This window comes from Oryzias latipes, chromosome 3 (assembly GCF_002234675.1).
Source record: "Oryzias latipes chromosome 3, ASM223467v1".
In the NCBI taxonomy this organism is placed as follows: Eukaryota; Metazoa; Chordata; class Actinopteri; order Beloniformes; family Adrianichthyidae; genus Oryzias; species Oryzias latipes.
Genome location: NC_019861.2, coordinates 3,767,541 through 3,785,977, shown reverse-complemented (window position 1 = coordinate 3,785,977; position 18,437 = coordinate 3,767,541). Strand labels below are relative to the sequence as shown.

The 18,437-nt window shown below is 48.9% G+C and overlaps 1 protein-coding gene across 1 annotated transcript; it reads left to right on the top strand.

The window, feature by feature from the left end:
- Window positions 1-491: 491 nt before the first annotated feature.
- LOC101164137 (junctophilin-3-like) lies at window positions 492-18,230 on the top strand. Its single transcript, XM_023951737.1, has 5 exons — window positions 492-1,836; window positions 6,094-6,865; window positions 7,986-8,110; window positions 9,770-10,989; window positions 16,666-18,230. The coding sequence occupies exons 1-5, from the start codon at window positions 1,455-1,457 to the stop codon at window positions 16,744-16,746; spliced, it is 2,580 nt and encodes an 859-aa protein (XP_023807505.1). The 5' UTR covers window positions 492-1,454; the 3' UTR covers window positions 16,747-18,230.
- Window positions 18,231-18,437: the final 207 nt, after the last annotated feature.

Here is an 18,437-nt window from a genome sequence, read left to right as displayed (position 1 = left end):
TCAGTCCAGTTCTCAAGTACAGTCAATGGATGAAACTGACCAATCAGAGTGTGGCGCTGAAAGCTGTAGGTCCAGCAGCAGGTTGGTCTCCTATCAGACAGAAAACGGGATCTGACGCAGTTTTTCTGATTCTTTGTTTGACTGAAGATGGAAAAATCCTTTCCGGGTCTTTCAGCAAAGCGGTCAGATCAAATGGTTTACATGTACCCAGAATGCATCAGTGACGATTGGTTTCATAACACGGAACTATCCGTCTCTTTCATGTGCTCCCCTGCATCGGGGTCGTGATAATCGCAGGAATCGGACCAACTTTTCTCTTTTTGTTTGTGGTGTATGTGGGGGGAAAAAAAGGCTGCAGCAACTATCTGTGGGAGGAATCAATGAGGGAACAAACTGCCGGTTACCAGGCAGGCAGATTGCTGAATGACCAGATTAGAGTCCAGGGGGAGGATGAAGAGGAGGAGGAGGAGGAGGAGGAGTGTGAGAGGCAGGGAGTGAAACGAGGCTGGATAATTAGGAGAGCAGCCTGTATCCCCGGAGGAAGAGCGGCGAGCGCCGCACATGCAGCTCTTTGCCCCATCCCTCCGTTTCTATCTCTTTAAGAGCCCCCAGAAGGTGTGTGTGTGTGTGCGTGCGTGCGTGCGTGCGTGCGTGGGGGAGGGGTTCTGGCTGGGGTGGAACAGTCCTGTAATGAGCAGTTTTTACAGGGAAGAGACAGAGAGGATGGAAAATGGGGAAGAACAGGAAACTTGATGGAATTTTCTCCACCTTTGGGCGCGATGAAGAGGAGTGATTTCTGCCTCAGCACCTTCATCGCTGCCGCTCATCTTTAGACCACAGCCGAGCAGGGAGGGGGCAGAGAGTCGGAGCGATCTTCACTGTGGAGCTGGGATGTGTGTTTGTGCGTCTGAGCCCGGATCGCTCGTTTTCAGGCCACGCTTTGCAGAGGAGCTGCGTGTTTGGCTGTTCCTTTGAACGGCGCTCCAGCGCAGCGGCATCCGGCTCGGACGGTGCGCCAGGGATGCTGTAACGTCTGCTGCAGCTCCGTGAGGCCTCGCGCGTCTGGACCCACCGGCTCGCGCCCAAAGAGACGGGCCTGTGGTTGCGTCGAGCAGGGAGGTGCAGGAGGAGGTGGAGGAGGAGGATGAGAGGCGCTGCGAGCCCAGGAGCCCGCGGGGAGCAGCGCTCACAGCAGCTGTGTTTGTGGATGCAGAATCGTTGCTGAAGCTGGGATTGGTCCTGCATCGGGAGGCGATGCTCCTCAGGTCCCGACCTGCTGCTGATCAGAGCCGCAGCCGGCCTTTCACGTCCTAAATTGAAGGGAGAAGGAGCGCCAAGGCCCCGCACCTCCATGTTACCTGAGGCCTCCCCCCTTCTCCCTCCCTCTCAGTGAAGCACGCCGGAGCTTTTCTGTTTTCTGACTTTCTAAGGATTTGCCTAAACCTGTTTCATGCATGTCCACTGGAGGCAGGTTTGACTTTGATGACGGGGGGTCGTACTGCGGGGAGTGGGAGCAGGGGAAAGCCCACGGCCGAGGGGTCTGCACGGGCCCCCAGGGTCAGGGGGAGTATGCCGGTGCCTGGAGCCACGGCTTCGAGGTCCTGGGCATCTATACGTGGCCCAGCGGGAACAGCTACCAGGGCACCTGGGCACAGGGCAAGAGGCATGGCATCGGGGTGGAGAGCAAGGGCCGCTGGGAGTACAGGGGGGAGTGGACGCAGGGCTTCAAGGGCCGCTACGGGCAGCTGGAGAGCAGGGCCAGCGGCGCCCGCTACGAAGGGACGTGGAGCAACGGCCTGCAGGACGGATACGGAACAGAGACCTACTCTGACGGAGGTAAGGGGGCATCCAGAGACACGTGTGTGTGTGTGTGGGGGGGGGGGGGGCATTTCGACACCCTCGAAATGAACCGAACTATTTAACAAACTGCTCCAAAGTGGAGCAACTTGCTTACCGTTCCTTCCTGCTCTAAAAGCACGTAACACATCTCCACAGCCGGCTACATAAATAACATGTAGGTCACGTCCACACACAAATAGATCACAGAGGAGGCTCCGGGGGCCCACGAGTCAGGGGGCCTCAGCAAGGCCCCACAGCGTGTTTGGATGCAACACAGAAATTCCCAGATTTGCAGTTCTCACAGCAGCTGGATCCAGGGTTCCGCCTCGATGTCGACCAGAAAACCCAGACTGATTCTGAAAGGAATCAATCGTCCTAAAAATGAGAGTCTGGGACGGAAGCAGAGCGAGGGAGAGCGTTAAAAGGCAGCAGAACTTTAAAAAGACGTGAACACAGGAAACAGCAAAACAACGCAGACACGTGCACGCCAGATCCCTGCAACAACACACACACATCAACAGCCCCCTGCATCACATCCTCTGTGATGCGCCGTCTCCATGGTGACGGGAGACAGCGGGTCAGATGCTCACTGGGGACCGCTGTGAGGCTCCTCTGCTCTCTCATTGGCTCTCTCTGCTGTCAATCATGGAGGAGGGGATTTGGACTTTTGCTAACATTCAGTTCTGTCCGGGTCCAGTGCAGATGCTTCCACACTCACCGTTTCACAGAGAAGGACACGCGTGCACGTTTCCTACAGTACACAGCCACGTGTTTTCCATCATCCTCCTGTCCTACACTCACCAGCAAAAATCCCCACAGACTAAACCTTCACCTGCCCCACTAAGACCCTCAATACAAAAATGTTTCTGCTGCTTCTGGCCTCGGGGAGTAATACACACAATCGATGATTTAATACGTTTTCTAAATGTGCTCTACCGTTTGGTTGAGCAGGCAGGCATTATTGTCTTTTTCTGAATTTCCTCATTACACTTGGGAAAAGCCTCAACCTGTTGCTCCGCAGAGATCCCATTGTTAGCGTTTTCCCTGTTAGCTTCAGCTGCATTAGCCTTTGAACGAAGTTTGATCTGTAATCCAGTAATAGTCCCGTTCTTTTTCTTGGAATGTTGTTCCAATCATCCACCTTTTTCTCCAGTTTATTGCTCCTGTTGTCTCGTCTCAAGCGCTTTTTTTGATGTACTCCTTGTCATCCTTCACATGGTATTTCTTTTGGGGCCATGGTCAGCTCTCTCTTTTCCAGGGATTTCATGTCAAATTAAGTTTTAGGACATTTTAAGGCAGTGCTTACTGCAGAGCACGATGGGCGGACGTCTGTTGTCGTTGATCCGAAACCGCAGGTCTAAGACTTCAGAAAACATTTCTGTTTCGGTTCAAACCTGAGAAAGTTAGGTAAATTGAAATGGTTCTGACCCGAGGTTCTATAGCTAAAAGCAAAAGTCCGACCTGATGGGTTCATGACCCCCCCAGAGATTTATAAACCAGCAGCAGCTTGTAAACCAGTTCTGTGTCTAACTGGTTTCCAGTGGGAGGAACTGAGAACAGGAGTGAAGTGGTCTGTTCTCCTGGTTCTGGTCCAAACTCTGCCAGCAGCGTTCAGAACCTGACTTTTGGTCTTCATTCTTCTAGAAGGAAGTTTGACTGCATCCAGAGGTTCAGCTGCTCTGAGCAGCAGCAGAGGGAGTCTGACGGTCCGTTGTGGTTTGGTGTCCAAAAAGTTGAGTGTCGTCTGCATAGCTGTGGACTGAAACGTTACTGTTGTTCTTGATCTGACCCGGAGGGAGCATGAACAGCTGAACAGTAGGAAATCAAACTCTGAAGCCCTCCACATGACACGGAGACGCTCCCTGACTTATGATCACCATGGAAACAACATAATCCACCCTTCAAAATAAAATCTGGCCCAACTCTGGACTGCATCTGAAAAAACCAACCACTTTGCCAGCCTGTAAGAAAGGTTTCATGGTTCACATCATCAGAGGTGCATTCGGGTCAAGCAGCACTGAAACTGTTGTTTTTGCTGAGTCACTGTTGACGAGGTTTAGCACCTTAATAGGTGCTGACTCCGTGATGTGATGTCGTCTACAGCCTGACTGACATTTGTCTCAGAGGCTGTTTGGGCTCCCCCCAGAATGATTCCACTGTAGTTCAGCGGTTTCTCAGTTTGAAAAACAGTTAAAATTCATAAAATGGCAACAACACTGGACATCTGCAACTGAAGAAGATTAGATCTTCTTCATCCATGTTGGCAGAGTTCACCTATCACAGTGTGGAGCTCATTAGTTTGGTCAGTTTTGAAGAATCTGGAATGCTAGTCCTGTTCTGACGTTCAAATAGGTTCATGTGAGGCTACCATTTAGATTAAGAAGCCCTGATGTCAAAAGGCAGCCCCCACTGTCTGGTAACCTGCAGGGACAGAAAACATGAACACGCTCCAGATGATGGACAGGCGTTTCAGCACCACAGACAGCTCCAGTGTCATTCTGGACCTCCTGTGCCCTGGAAGTACTCCTGCAGGGGGGCTGGACATGACGCTGAAGGTAGAGTGGAGGAAAAGCAGACACGAGGGAAATACCCCCCCCCCCCCCCCAACGATCACTCACACACACACACACACACACACACACCTCATCTGCCAAGTCTCAGACAGCTCAGGAGGAACGAGTCTTGGCCTGATTTCACAATCCACATATGTGCCAAACTCTGCTGTCATTCCGGGTTCATGTTGCTTGTTTCTTTTATTTACTCTGGCAGCGTAAAATCACGGCAACAAGCAGACGCCGAGTGACCGTGGGATTTTAGGGACACCGGCGAGGAACACAACAGACAGACGGCTGAACGTCCTCAGATACTCTCTGCATCCGCGTTCTCCTCTCGTGAAGGAAACTTCCACACGTCTCCAGACTTTAGACCAGCTGAGGGTCGGACGGTTCTGAGCCACAGGTTCGCCTGAAATTCAGATACCTGTATGTTGTCAGCAGAAGAGTAACCAGGTCTGGCCAGTAACAGAGTAAACACATTCAAGTACAGGTTGTCTTTGCTGTACTTTACTAGAACTACGGCCCTGAAGTGCAAATGACAACAAAAATAACAGCATTTTAAAGATAAAAATAACAATTAATAAAGCAAAACAAATCTTTAATAGCTGCATTTCATTTTAGAAAACAAATTCAATTTCAGTAACCAAAATGTAAAAAACCTTTCAGAAAACAATTGAATTTGCAGAAAACTAAAACAAATGTTAGAAAAACAAACCAGTGACGGCCGGTACCATGGGACATCTCTGATTGGACGACGATATCCAGTATCACTTCATGTCAAATGGCTTTCAGTTGAAATGATGGACAAGCATCATTGTACCTGGATGTCTGCTGTGACAACAGTGTCACATCTGGAATGGTTTTAGAAACAGAAACACCGAAAACCGCAGAGAGAAGAAACTGTGGCCGACATTCAAAAGTAGAAAGACGCTCTTAAAACCAACGTGTTTTTTTGGTTTGAAACTGGAATGTTTGAGGGGAAAGGAATTTCAGACAGAAACCATTTAATCAAAGCTTTATGACATTCAGTCATGGTTGAAAAAATGTCAGTGAAAAAACGAAAAAAGCTGATTCTGAAGTAATTTCTTTTTTCTGTAACCAACTACCGGTAAATAAATCAACAAACTCTCATGTAATTTATCACATTCTTGCACAGAAAAAACAAATTTCTTTGGTCCTTTCAGTCAAAGCACCAGCATTTATCTGTCAGTCACACTGTCTGCTGTTCTCCTTGCTTTTGGTTTAGGTCGGTTTTTTTATAATAACCCTTTTCTTTTTTCGTTTTGTTGCTTCCCAAGTATGAGACGGCTGGTGCAAAATGTTTGAATATTAGCAGAAAGGTTTTACTTATTTCTAGTGGGGGCGGTCATCTGCAGGTGGGACAGCAGCACGCTTCATTCCTGACAGAATTTACCGCCCATTCCACCAAGATCTGCCTGTTTCGCCTGCATTCCCTGCTGCTGCTGATTACCTGGATCACGTGTGTTCAGTCGAGCAGACAGCTGAGTCAGCAGATCAGCAGAGAGAACCGGAAAACCGGCCGGACGGTAGATCTCGAGGACCAGGGATGCTCCGGCTGGACGATAAATGACTAATGCAAAGACTGAACTGGTGCAGGCCGGGTCCTAAATCGGGTCTGAGGACCACTGAAGTGTTGAAGATGACGGGTTAAAGGTGGACTCTTGTGTTTCCTCTGCAGGAACGTACCAGGGCCAGTGGTTGGCCGGGATGCGTCACGGTTACGGCGTGCGTCAGAGTGTCCCGTACGGCATGGCGGCGGTCATCCTCTTTCCCCTGCGAACGTCCATAAACTCTCTCCGCTCTGACCACAGCCACGGGCCCCCGGCGGCCCTGGAGGACAGCGGCCCCACCACGCCCTCAGACGGGATGGTGGCGGGTCTTGCTGGGAGCCCAGTGGGCCGCGGTGGTTTCGCTCTGATGGCTCCAAGCGAAGCGGAGCGGCAGAGGAAGAGGAAGGGCCGTTTCCGTCAGTCCATCCTCAGCGGCCTGAAGCTCCGGCGCTCTGAGTCCAAGAGCTCCCTGGCCAGCCAGCTCAGCAAGCAGAGCTCCTTCTGCAGCGAGGCGGGCATGAGCACCGTCAGCTCCGCCGCCTCTGAGGGCGTCGGCGAGAGTGAGCAGGGCTCGGCCGTGGACGCCACAGTCACCGAGATGTACGCCGGGGAGTGGCGGAGCGACCAGAGGGCAGGCTGGGGGGTGAGCCGGCGCTCAGATGGCCTGCACTACGCAGGTGAGTGGGCAGCAAACAAGAGGCACGGCTACGGCTGCACCACCTTTCCGGATGGCACCAAGGAGGAGGGCAAGTACAAGCAGAACGTGCTGGTGAGCGGGAAGCGCAAAAACCTGATCCCGCTGAGGGCCAGCAAGATCCGGGAGAAGGTGGAGCGGGCGGTGGAGGCCGCCGAGAAGGCTGCAGACACCGCCAAGCAGAAAGCAGAGATCGCCCTGTCCCGGTGAGGAGCCGGCCGGGGGCACAGCCCCCTCCCTCAGTTAGACACATTTCTGTTTGTCACAAACACACCAAAAAATCGGCTCAAGTCAATAAACCCACGAAAAGTTAGACAAGTAAAAGAAAATTAGAATAAAAATTTGTTTTTCCCTTTTCCACCTAATGAAACTATTTAAGAAATTAACTATAAACATTCATATTTCGGTAGTTTGCTCTGCTAAGTGCAAACATTAGGAACATATTATCAAAAAAAGAAAGAATTTAAAGCCTAAAGGTACTTTATTCTATTCCAAGTGCTTCAACATAACATTTTTTCTTGACCATGAACATCTCAAAGTAATTCAACATTATAGGATCAATTAGATGTTATGAGTCAAATCAAACTTTTCAGTTTCCCTAAATCTAGTTGAAGCCACATTCATCTGATCTGTTTGTATTTTGGATGATTCTAAATGTTTGTTGTTGGAAGGAAAAAATCTTTTCTGTATTGTTGTAGCTTCATCGTGTTTTATGAAGCTACAGGAACACCAGGAATGTGACGCACAATCACAAACACACTGAATGTGCGTTCATGAAGGGGAATTCAGCCCACAGTGTTCACACTGGAGAAGCAGGGAGGGACTTCTTCTTCTTCTTCTTTTTCTACTGTTGACTAGCTCATGTCCGCCACCTACAGTTGGAATAGTCTCGGTGCTAAATGTCAAGTGGTGCAAATCCCGTGAGTCTTGCTCCAGAATTTCTTTCACAGCTCTGTTCCGATATATGAAATGTCACAGAGTTCTGCCGGGGAAAAACCCTCCATGATTCATTTTCAAACGGTTGCTTCTTTTGTGAATTCAAAGGGACGCCATCCATACGTTACTACCAGATAGGAGTTCCTGATTGGTTACATTTGTTTTAAGTTGCTGCGCGTTTTGTACGTAGAGCCTAAAAAGTCGTAGAAACTATGTGTGAACCCAAAAGCTTTAGAGCCAGAAGCCTGAGACGCGTTTACATCCACATAGTGGGCGCTTGAACGCGCGTTGTCGAGGACGGCGTGAACGTAGCAAAAGGTAGAAACATTTTTGTGCAAACATAATAAACCACAGCTCTGGAAGGAGTGAAAACACATCTGTGTCGTTCAGGATGAGCCACGCCCGAGCCAAGGCCGAGGCGGCGGAAGGGGTGGCGCAGAAAGCAGCAGAAGAATGTCAGCAAGCCCGAATCATCGCCAAAGAGCTCTCCCCCTCCTTCCACATCTATGGCAACGGTAAGGAACGGCAGCAGGACATGGAGGTCCACGCAGCTTCAAGAAGTCTTCATCTTCATCTCGCCTGACTTTTTCATCCCATCACTCCTTAAATCGCAATGTTTCATGTTCCAACTCTCCACTCTTTTGTCCTGTGCTTTAATAAACGTCATCATTTCGCTCTAACTCCCACTTTAAATTCTTTCTAATCTTACTTTTCATCACTTTGTCACCGTTTATCCCTTCATTTTAGTCTCACTCTCATCACATTTTATCTCTTTTTTTAATCAAGCTTAACCAAACTTTTCTGTATCTTAACATCAGCCTTCCTCTCTCCACTTATCCCACTATCATCACAGCCGCCTGACTCTTTCTCACACTCTTAAACTCCCTGGATAACTCCCTGCTGCTGTTATTCATGAGTGTGGAGTTCCTGTTTCCCTCCATGCTTAACCCTGTCACACCAGAGACGACACTCAGCACCCGTACGCTGGTACAGAGCAGCGGCTGCATCTAAAAGGACAGCAGCGCTTTGTCTTGAGGCTCGTACCGCCACCTCAGGGGACGAGACGGCCGCAGTTCTCCGTGTGAAACAGAACCATGTGTCATACCGTTAAACCCAATCGTGCAGAGAGTGAACTGCTGCATCCCTACACGGGACAGCATGAAAATGGAACGTACCATGTATTCAGAAAGCTAATGGAAGTTACACGCACTTATGATGCTGTCGTATAAACCATTCCCTAGCTGTTGGTGAGGTGCGAGTACTAGCTCCGCCCAGGATGTGCACGTGATACGCAGGTGCACCTGTGTGTTCACTGAGTGATCTCTGACCTCAATTTTTCCTACTGGTCACCTGCGTGTCCCGTACAGGTATGACCATTTTTTGCCTGCAGACAGCCTGTATCTCCATGTAAGGCCAGATGGAACTAAGGTCTTAAACGACCATCCACGCTCTTTGAACTACTGTAGGTCTTCAACCATTCACGCAATTGACGTAATTCCAACAGATTCTGATGAGGAGATATATCACATGTTGGCTTTGCTGACGTAATGTGCTGCTTATCAGCGCAAAGCTGGTTTTCTCTGCTTAAGAATCTGTCTTTCATTGAAAGAGTTATGGTAGTCCAACGAATGTGGAACAGTGCCTGTGTCCGAATTCCCACCCTAACCCCCAACTACTAAAAAACTAGATAGTGTGGGACTGTGTAGTGCTGTGAATTTTAAAAGCAGTTCATACACCATGCTTACTAAAGATATAACGTCATTGATGTCATGAAGTTAAAATCTAATTGATATGAGCATTTTGTGATGAATATTTATTCATCTACTGTCTTCTAAAGATAAAAACGTATTAAAAAAACTACATTTAAATGCAATTTTTGGGCAAAAATTGTTCAGACGCAATGCATTGTGGTCCATATTAGCTGATCTAGTGAGCCCTGTTGCACACTGGTTTTTCGCAGACTTCTGGGAAATTTCCAGGGCACTGAATTCTGGAAATGTAGATTCAAACAGCACTACAAAATGGCGAATGTCCTCTATAGTGCGCCTTGTAGGGGTTAGGGTGGGAATCCGGACATAGCCTAAAGCTCCAGTGCTGAAGGGTCAAGGTAACTGGGAATCCCCCCCCCCCCTTCCCTCCCCCCAATGCTGTCACTGCTGCTCTTTCTTTTTCAGGACTGGAGTGTCAAGGCCCAAAACACCAGGAGCCCCGGAACAGGGACCACGAGGCCATCTCAACGGGAACAGACAGTCCAGAACTGTGCACGCCCGACACCACGCCGCCTGTAATAACACCTGATCTCAGTCCTGTGCTGAGTGTCCCCACCCCGCCTCCCCCCGGTCCACACAAACACACCCACCGCCCCAGGAACGCCTGCTTCACGCGGCAGAGTGCTGTGGACGATCAGGGCGGGGCTGAGATCCAGGTGTTGATAGAGGGGCGGGGGGTCAATCTGTCCAGGGGCGGGGCTAATAACTGGACTGATGAGGCATTTTTGGAGCGTGGGGGCAGCAGCCGGTCCACCACCCCCTCCCTCCTTGAAGAGCAGGAGGGGCAAATCAACGGGTATGAGCAAGCTCCAGTCCCAAACCACAAACCGGTGGAGAGGTCCTCGTCCAATCACAGGTCTCGAGAGCACAGCTCCTCCCACAGAGCGTGGGACCACCCCCTGTCTGACCAGAAGCCGTCCAAGCATGTGGCCTCCAACCACAAGTTCAGGGAGCACTCCTCGTCCAATCACAAGCCACAAGATCATTCCTCCACCAATCACAGGGCTTGTGAGCCCGCCTACTCCAGCTACAAGCCGCAGGCGCACATCTCATCCAATCACAAGGCCTTGGAACACAACATTTCTAACCACCAGACGTTGGAGCGTGCCTCTCACAATCACAAGTGTGAGGACTACATCTCCTCCAATCATGATGCAAAGGACCACGTTTCTTCCAAATACAGCCCCCGGCCGCATGTCTCCTCCAACCACTATCCAAAGCAGCACAACCCCCCCAACCACAGGCTGGGTGAGCATGCCGCCACTGACCAAAGGCTGGACAGCCTCAGGAAGGAGTGGTCTGCTGAGAGCACCCTCAGGTGGAGCCCCGCCCACTCTCGCCTCACAGAGCACGACGAGGAGCAAATGAATGACTACACGGTGGACATGCGGCTTCATGGTGCAGAGTCTGAACCGGCGCCCCAAAACAACAAACTGCGATCCCGAGGTTTTCGGCCAGTTCGGGAAGAATCAGCGGACTCTGTACAGATGCTGGACAACCTGAATGTGGGGGCGGAGCTAGAGGAGTGGCCACTGCACAGGGACCTCACCCTCTCCCCGCCCCAGAAGTCCCAGCTCATCATTCTGGAGCAGGACAGCGAGCATCTCACCCTCAAACCAAACTCAGTGAGTCCAAACAGCACAGTCTGCATCAGAACACCTGCAGTTTGAAGGTTTTACGTAGAATGAAACCCCTGGGAGTCCCGGGGCAGACAAGTCGGTCAGACGTTTCCTACATGGTGATCGTTAGCAGTGTAAACATGACGTAGATTTGGAAAAACACTCTTTATGCCCTTATCTCTTCATTTTTTAAGAAAAAATCCTAAACACCCCCAAATGGCAATGGATTGACCCAAACAGCTCCAAGTTATTACCCCATAAGGTAGCAGTACAGACGGAAACCACCTCATAGATTCAATGGTGCTATGACTGTCACAACCTGGAGTTCATGGGCCTATATCATGCTTTTGTTAAGCCTTTCAGAGCTAACTATTCAACTTCTTCTGCTTCCGTTTTTCCCTATCGGGGTCACAGGGCTGCTGGAGCCTATCCCAGCCACTTGTGGGCGAAGGCAGGGGACACCCTGGACAGGTCGCCAGTCTGTCGCAGGGCCACATATCACACATTATCACACTCACATTTACAGCTAGGGACCATTTAGAGTGACCAGTCAACCTATGAAGCATGTTTTTGGACGGTGGGAGGAAGCTGGAGACCCCGGAGAAAACCCACGCATGCACAGGGGGAACATGCAAACTCCACACAGGAAGGTCCCCCATCGATGTTCTGTTTACTACTATGAACCGGGGGCCATCTTGCTGTGAGGCAAGAGCGCTAACCACTGTACCTGTGCAGCTAACTATACCCATCTATATAATGATATATTACCTATGGCACACTAAAAAATGATTGTTTAATTCAATAGGAGTTATTTTCACAGTTCATTTTCCTATTCGGAAGTAAGACGATTCGTTCTCTGAGGCTCCGCCTTTTGCTCCATTTCCTGACGTCAACCTAGTCACTTCACCCACAAAAATAAAACAACATCCCAACTTTTGCAAAGATGGATATGAATATTGTCCAATGAAAGCCTTTTGCTGATCACTGCCAGCTCAGTGTAGAAAGTGGGCGTGTCTGTTAGCCTGGGGGCGGTACTGGATGCGCAGACACTTCATGGAGGGGCGGTTCCTCACTTTGTGATGTCACAATGTGAGGACCCACTCGTTTTCGTAGATTGGGAGGGGCTGGTGCTCAGAGATCAGGTTTTTAAAGGAATACTCAGGAATGCGTGAACGGATCGAAATACCACTTAGGGGTTGTTTTTTGTGATATAATACACTTAAAATCTCAAAAAGTTGCTTTTGCATGACATAGGCCCCTTTAATATTGATTATATACATTAATATTGATTTTAGTTTGATTTTTAAGAGGCAGCAAACTCGACAGTGACCAGCCAAAGTTTCTTCTTTCTCTTTCGGCTTTTCCCATCAGGGGTCGCCACAGCGAATCATCCTTTTCCACCTCACTCTATCATGGACATCTTCTACCCTAACATTAGCCAACTTCATGTCCTCTGTTAAGACATCCATGTATCTCCTCTTTGGCCGTCCTCTTGCCCTCCTGCCAGGCAGCTCCATCTCCAACATCCTTCTACCAATATATCCACTATCCCTCCTCTGAACATGTCCAAACCATCTCAGTCTGGCTTCTCTGACTTTGTCGCTAACACAGGCAACATGAGCCGTCCCTCTGATGTACTCGTTCCTTATCCTGTCTAACCTGGTCACTCCTAAGGAGAACCTCAACATCTTCATCTCCGCTACCTCCATCTCAGCCTCTTGTCTCTGTCTCACTGCTACCGTCTCTAACCCATAGAGCAGAGCTGGTCTCACCACTGTCTTGTACACCTTTCCTTTGAGTCTTGCTGGCACTCTTCTGTCACACAACACTCCTGACACTTTCCTCCAACCGCTCCAACCTGCCTGCACTCGCCTCTTCACCTCTTTTCCACAATCCCCATCACACTGAACTGTTGACCCCAAGTACTTAAACTCCTGCACCTTCTTCACCTCAGCCCCCTGTAACCTAACGCTTCTACCTTGATCCCTCTCGTTCAGACACATGTATTCTGTCTTACTACGACTGACCTTCATGCCTCTTCTTTCCAGAGCAAACCTCCACCTCTCTAGCTGTTCCTCCACCTGCTCTCTACTCTCACTGCAAATTACGATGTCATCCGCAAACATCATTGTCCAGGGAGATTCCTGTCTTACCTCGTCTGTCAGCCTGTCCATCAGCATAGCAAACAAAAAAGGACTCAAAGCTGATCCTTGGTGTAGTCCCACCTCCACCTTGAACTCCTCTGTCTGACCTACAGCACATCTCACCACCGTCATACTTCTCTCATACATGTCCTGAACTACTCTGACATACTTCTCTGCCACTCCAGACGACCTCATACAGTACCACAGCTCCTCCCTCGGCACCCCGTCATACGCCTTCTCTAAATCTACGAACACACAATGCAGCTCCTTCTGACCTTCTCTGTACTTTTCCATCAACACTCTCAAAGCAAAAATGGCATCAGTGGTGCTCTTACGGGGCATGAAACCATACTGCTGCTCACAAATCTCCACCTTCTTCCTAAGCCTGGCTTCCACTACTCTTTCCCACAGCTTCATTGTGTGGCTCATCAACTTTATTCCTCTATAGTTGCTGCAGTTCTGCGTGTCACCCTTGTTCTTAAAGATCGGGACCAGAACGCTTCTCCTCCATTCCTCAGGCATCTTCTCACTCTCTAAAATCCTATTGAACAACCTCGTTAGAAATTCCACTGCTGTCTCTCCTAAGCACTTCCATACCTCCACAGGTACGTCATCAGGACCAACGGCCTTTCCGCTCTTCATCCTTTTCAGAGCCTTCCTAACCTCATCCTTTCCAATCTCTGCTACTTCCTGCTCCACAACAACCACATCTTCCTCCCTTCTTTCCCTGTCATTTTTCTCGTTCATCAGCTCCTCAAAATACTCCTTCCATCTTTTCTGTACACTCTCTTGGGTTGTTAGCAACTTTCCATCTCTGTCCTTAATCACCCTTATCTGTTGCACGTCCTTCCCATCTCTGTCTCTCTGTCTGGCTAGCCTGTACAAGTCCTTCTCTCCTTCCTTTGTGTCTAACCTGTCATATAGCTCATCGTAAGCTTTCTGTTTGGCCTTTGCCACCTCTCTCTTCACTCTACGCTGTGCTTCCTTGTACTCCTGTCTACCTTCCTCAGTCCTTTCTACATCCCACTTCCTTTTAGCCAACCTCTTCCTCTGGACGCATTCCTGTACTTCCTCATTCCACCACCAAGTCTCTTTACCGTCTTTCCTCTTTCCAGATGACACACCTAGCACCTTCCTACCTGTTTCCCTGATAATCTCTGCTGTAGTTTCCCAGTGACCAGCCAAAGTTTACTAACTCAAATATGCTCAAACCCAGAGGTGGCTCCACTATGGAGAGAAAATATAAAATAATCATTTTATTTGTGTGCGTAATATTTGTAACTCATACAATACATTTTATGAATTAACTTGCAACTGTGTATTATTTTGGCGGCCATGGTGCAGTTGTAGGGGGGTCGACCTCTGATCGGAAAATTCAGATTCGTTTCCCGACTTGGACACCCATTTGCCGAAGTGTCCTTGGGCAAGACACTGAACCCAACCACGGCTCTGGTGGAAGGTTGGCGCCAGTGTTCGGCGGCAGAGCCGCCACCAGTGTGTGAATGGGACTGTGACTGCAAAAAGCTTTGGGCCTTTGAGGACGCCAAAAAAGTACACACCATTGGTGTATGGACATGCAAACTCGAAAATAAAAACCTACTACTATGAAATAAAGTTTACACACGCACAACTTTACGTTACACCAGCTCAGAGTCCCACTCCAGTCATCCTTCCATCTGTTTTCAAAGTCTTCCCAGTAGTCTTTTAAATTTAAGTCTGACGTCTTTAGCACACATCTAGGACATAGTTTCTGCAGTGCGGCAGGAAGTATCCCTGATATAGCTCAGACGAGGAAAACAAAGACATAGAGGGATCTATTTGTCTTCATCAGAATGGAGGAGAGCAGGGAGACTTTGGCCCCCCCCATTTCAGTTGCTGTGTCAGAACGGCGAGTTTTTTCAAACGGCAGATTTTCGTTTGCTTCTGATCTTTCACGATTTGAATAAAGAAAACCTCAGAAACACAGTTTTAATCTTTAATTTTTTTTTTTAAATGTTCTCCACCATGAGAAAAATGCTATGAGAACATGTTAAAAACACCAAAACACCATTTTGGAGTGGGTCCTTAAAACTAACTACACATTCAAAACCGCTTCTATGCATCCAGATCTTTAAACAGTACACACCAGTCGCCTGATACACACACACACATACAAAACCACATGACACACACATCAGAGCTCCTAGTCCACAAGGGGTTGTGAGACTCCTTACACATCTCCAACACATCTGAACTTAAATTGTAAATAATATCTAGTAACAATTTGACATGTTTTTTCCACTTTCGTAAATAGATATGCTCTGAGAATGAAAATGAAAAAGTGACATTTTTAAAACACTCTCTGCTGTCTCTCACAGCTCTGGACCCCAATCAGTCCCTGCATCGGCCCGATGGACTCGGTCCACATTCTGGGGTTGCAGAAGGACCTGGCGCTGTCCGAATTCTGCCTGATTTGTGTGCACAGCAGCCATTTTGAATTCATAGCTAGCTTTAAGCTGCTGTAATTTCAGGTTGTGGGTGTAAATTGTATTTTGTCTTTGTGAATTATTAATATTCAACTGTACATGTAAATACACAACTGCAAACACACAGTTACGCACAAAATGTGTTGCATGAGTTAAAAATCAAGTATTAGACACACACACACACACACATCCATAGAGACTATTTTCTCTCCATACTGCTCCAGTGACACAGAGATGTGCGACAGAGAGTCCGCACACGAGTCACAATAGTTCATGTTTTCTATGACATAAAATCCTGTTGAAAAAAAACTGTCTGAGCTGTTTAGACTAAATCTGTGATGTCACTGAAAGTGATTCGTGCGGCAGAGGCGCCCAGCTTCAATGTTAAGTCAAAGTACAGACGCGATCTGAGGTCCTGCGGCGCGTTTGGCGTGTTGAACGCGTCGACTTGGCAGCGGCGCAGTGCGGCACGTGCAGAATGGGAAAACCTGAACTACGGGGAAGAAGACGCATCAACCAATCAGGCCCTCAGCTTTAGACACATGACAGGTTCAATACGCAATCAGCGGACTTTCTATTTTCCTTATTTGCATGGAGACGACAATGAAACGTTCCTCTGATTTTATTTTTTCCCTCCCTGGAATAATGCGGGACAGCAAGTCGTCAAACTGGGTCACAGAGAAGGAAGTAGCGCTGAAAGCGGCTCCTGCAGTAGACGGTGAAGTTCGCTGTAGTGGGAGAGTCTCTGAACGATGTCATGAATCCAGACATGGAGACGTGACGACTGATGCTTTTATAGAATTCTTCACAATAAGCTAACCTGATCTCTAAACGAGATAAACGCAGACGCCGCTCCATGTAGCGATCAAGCTCCAAACGTTTGGCAGTGGCTCCTCCCACACGTTTTAACCGACTTGGTTGGACACAGTTTCAATCCATCTCGGTGCACCTGAAAACGGTCCTTACAGATAATTCCGGCTGGAGTCAACTTTAGTTTATGTTCAGTGTCTGTATCATGAATGTTTGTGGGAATGCTGGACTAACCACTTGTTCTGTCCTCCCGTGTCTTTCAGGGCTCCAGCTCTATTCTGGTGGTTATGGTCATCTTACTCAACATCGGAGTAGCCATTCTTTTCATTCACTTCTTTATTTAAGCGTACATGAGTATGATCTACTAAAACATATTGATAACTACAGTATATTATATTCTGACGCACTCGGATGGACGTTCTGCCTGCGGGACTGGAGTCTGCAGCACGAGTGACGGACACCGCAGAGCCGCTCTACCGTCGCTCCCGGTCTCTTCTTCTCTGTTGAAGCCTGTTTTTGTTTGTGCAAGACCCCCCCACCCCACCCCCGTCCCAAACCTGTCTGAGCTCTCAGCCACGAGTGAAAAGATGCCTCGAGTCAGGAGAAAGTTAAAGAGAGCAGCTTTTGTTTAGCTGTGCAGGCAGTGCTGGTCATTTCTTAAGAAAGCCTGGATGGCGGCGCGACCGGCCAGGTCCCCATGGGGAGGAAGTTGGCCGTCACACGTATTCCAGCGCCCCCTTAGCCTTCAAACCCCCCCTTTCCTGTTCGCATTATGCGCTACAAACTATGCTGCAACCGTAGATCAGTTTAAAAGGGCTTCTTCTTCATCATCATTTTGTGTTTCCATGACCCCCCCCCCCCCACACACACACACACACATTGCATGAAGCTGTTTGAGCTTTCAGAGGTGCATTTTCTATCCCTTTAACATCACCCTTTTTTAATCTGTATGCACTCAAACAGGGCCTCACCTCTGTGATCAGCACCGCTCAGCCCCCGCCCCCATCCACAACGTTTACGTTTGATCGTCCAATCGAAAAAGCCGAGCTCACGAAGGGTTCGTTTCTACGTAAAAGACACAAGCCGCACGCAGAAAACCACCTGAGCAGCAGAGCCCCGCCCCCTTTGTACAGCCTGGAGACTGTTATAACCACTATCTACTATATAGGTCTATGTGTCATTATTACTCCAGTTTGTTACCTTTTGCAGAAACAGAGAGAGCGTAGAGTGCCTCGTATTTGTTCACCCCCCCCCCAAATCTTATTTAGCCCTGACCCGACGAGAGCGCCCCCCTGTGGGCTCGCTTGGAGGAGACCAATTATCTTTGAGATCCTCCTGACCCCCCCCTGCCATCGCTCAACCTTCCTCCCACTGACCACTCTCACCCCTGCCCCCCTAAAATGGCATGCACTGTTTTGTCTCTCTCCTAGCCCGGTCCCCTGGGGGGAAAGTGGGGTTTCTACCGTTTCCAGCCCCTTTTGGGCCAGAAAAGATTTATTCATTGCTTTATTTTCTAGCATGTTTGTTTAGCCTGCTCAGTCTGGTGTCAATTAACGCGTCGCCCCCCCCCCCCTCCCACGGTTTCTGATTCAGTGGAGGTGGTGGGTGTGAAACGGCGCCTCGCTCTTATTCTCAGTGGATACGCGAATGCCCCGGTTTATGAATGATATGAAAAACAAATGTCTGCTACTGTATGTTTTATACTCGGCACCCAGTGGCATCATCATGTTGTGACATCATTGCATGCCCCAGCATGCTCTTTCTTACTCTTTGGTTTATGAGGTTGTTTCCAGGTATGTGGAGAAAATAATGAAACGTTTGAAATGAAGGAGGTTTGTTGTGCTCATTGCTGCCGCTGTTCCGCTCCATGAGGCTGCTGAGGAAAAGAGCAGCGCTCGTGCTCGATTCCCTGTCCGCCTCACGCCACTGCGGGTCGACTTCAGACTAGTACGGTGGCCCTGAAGTGCCACAATCAGTCGATACAGAAACATTCTAAAGGTCACGACGACAATTAAAAAACAGTAAAAAATCAGCA

Excerpts from the sequence above, each read along its gene's own strand:
- LOC101164137 (XM_023951737.1), top strand. The coding sequence starts at position 1,455 with ATGTCCACTGGAGGCAGGTTTGACTTTGATGACGGGGGGTCGTACTGC. Across the intron at positions 1,837-6,093 it reads AGAGACCTACTCTGACGGAG|GAACGTACCAGGGCCAGTGG; the intron begins GTAAGGGGGCAT and ends TTTCCTCTGCAG. Across the intron at positions 6,866-7,985 it reads GCAGAGATCGCCCTGTCCCG|GATGAGCCACGCCCGAGCCA; the intron begins GTGAGGAGCCGG and ends TGTGTCGTTCAG.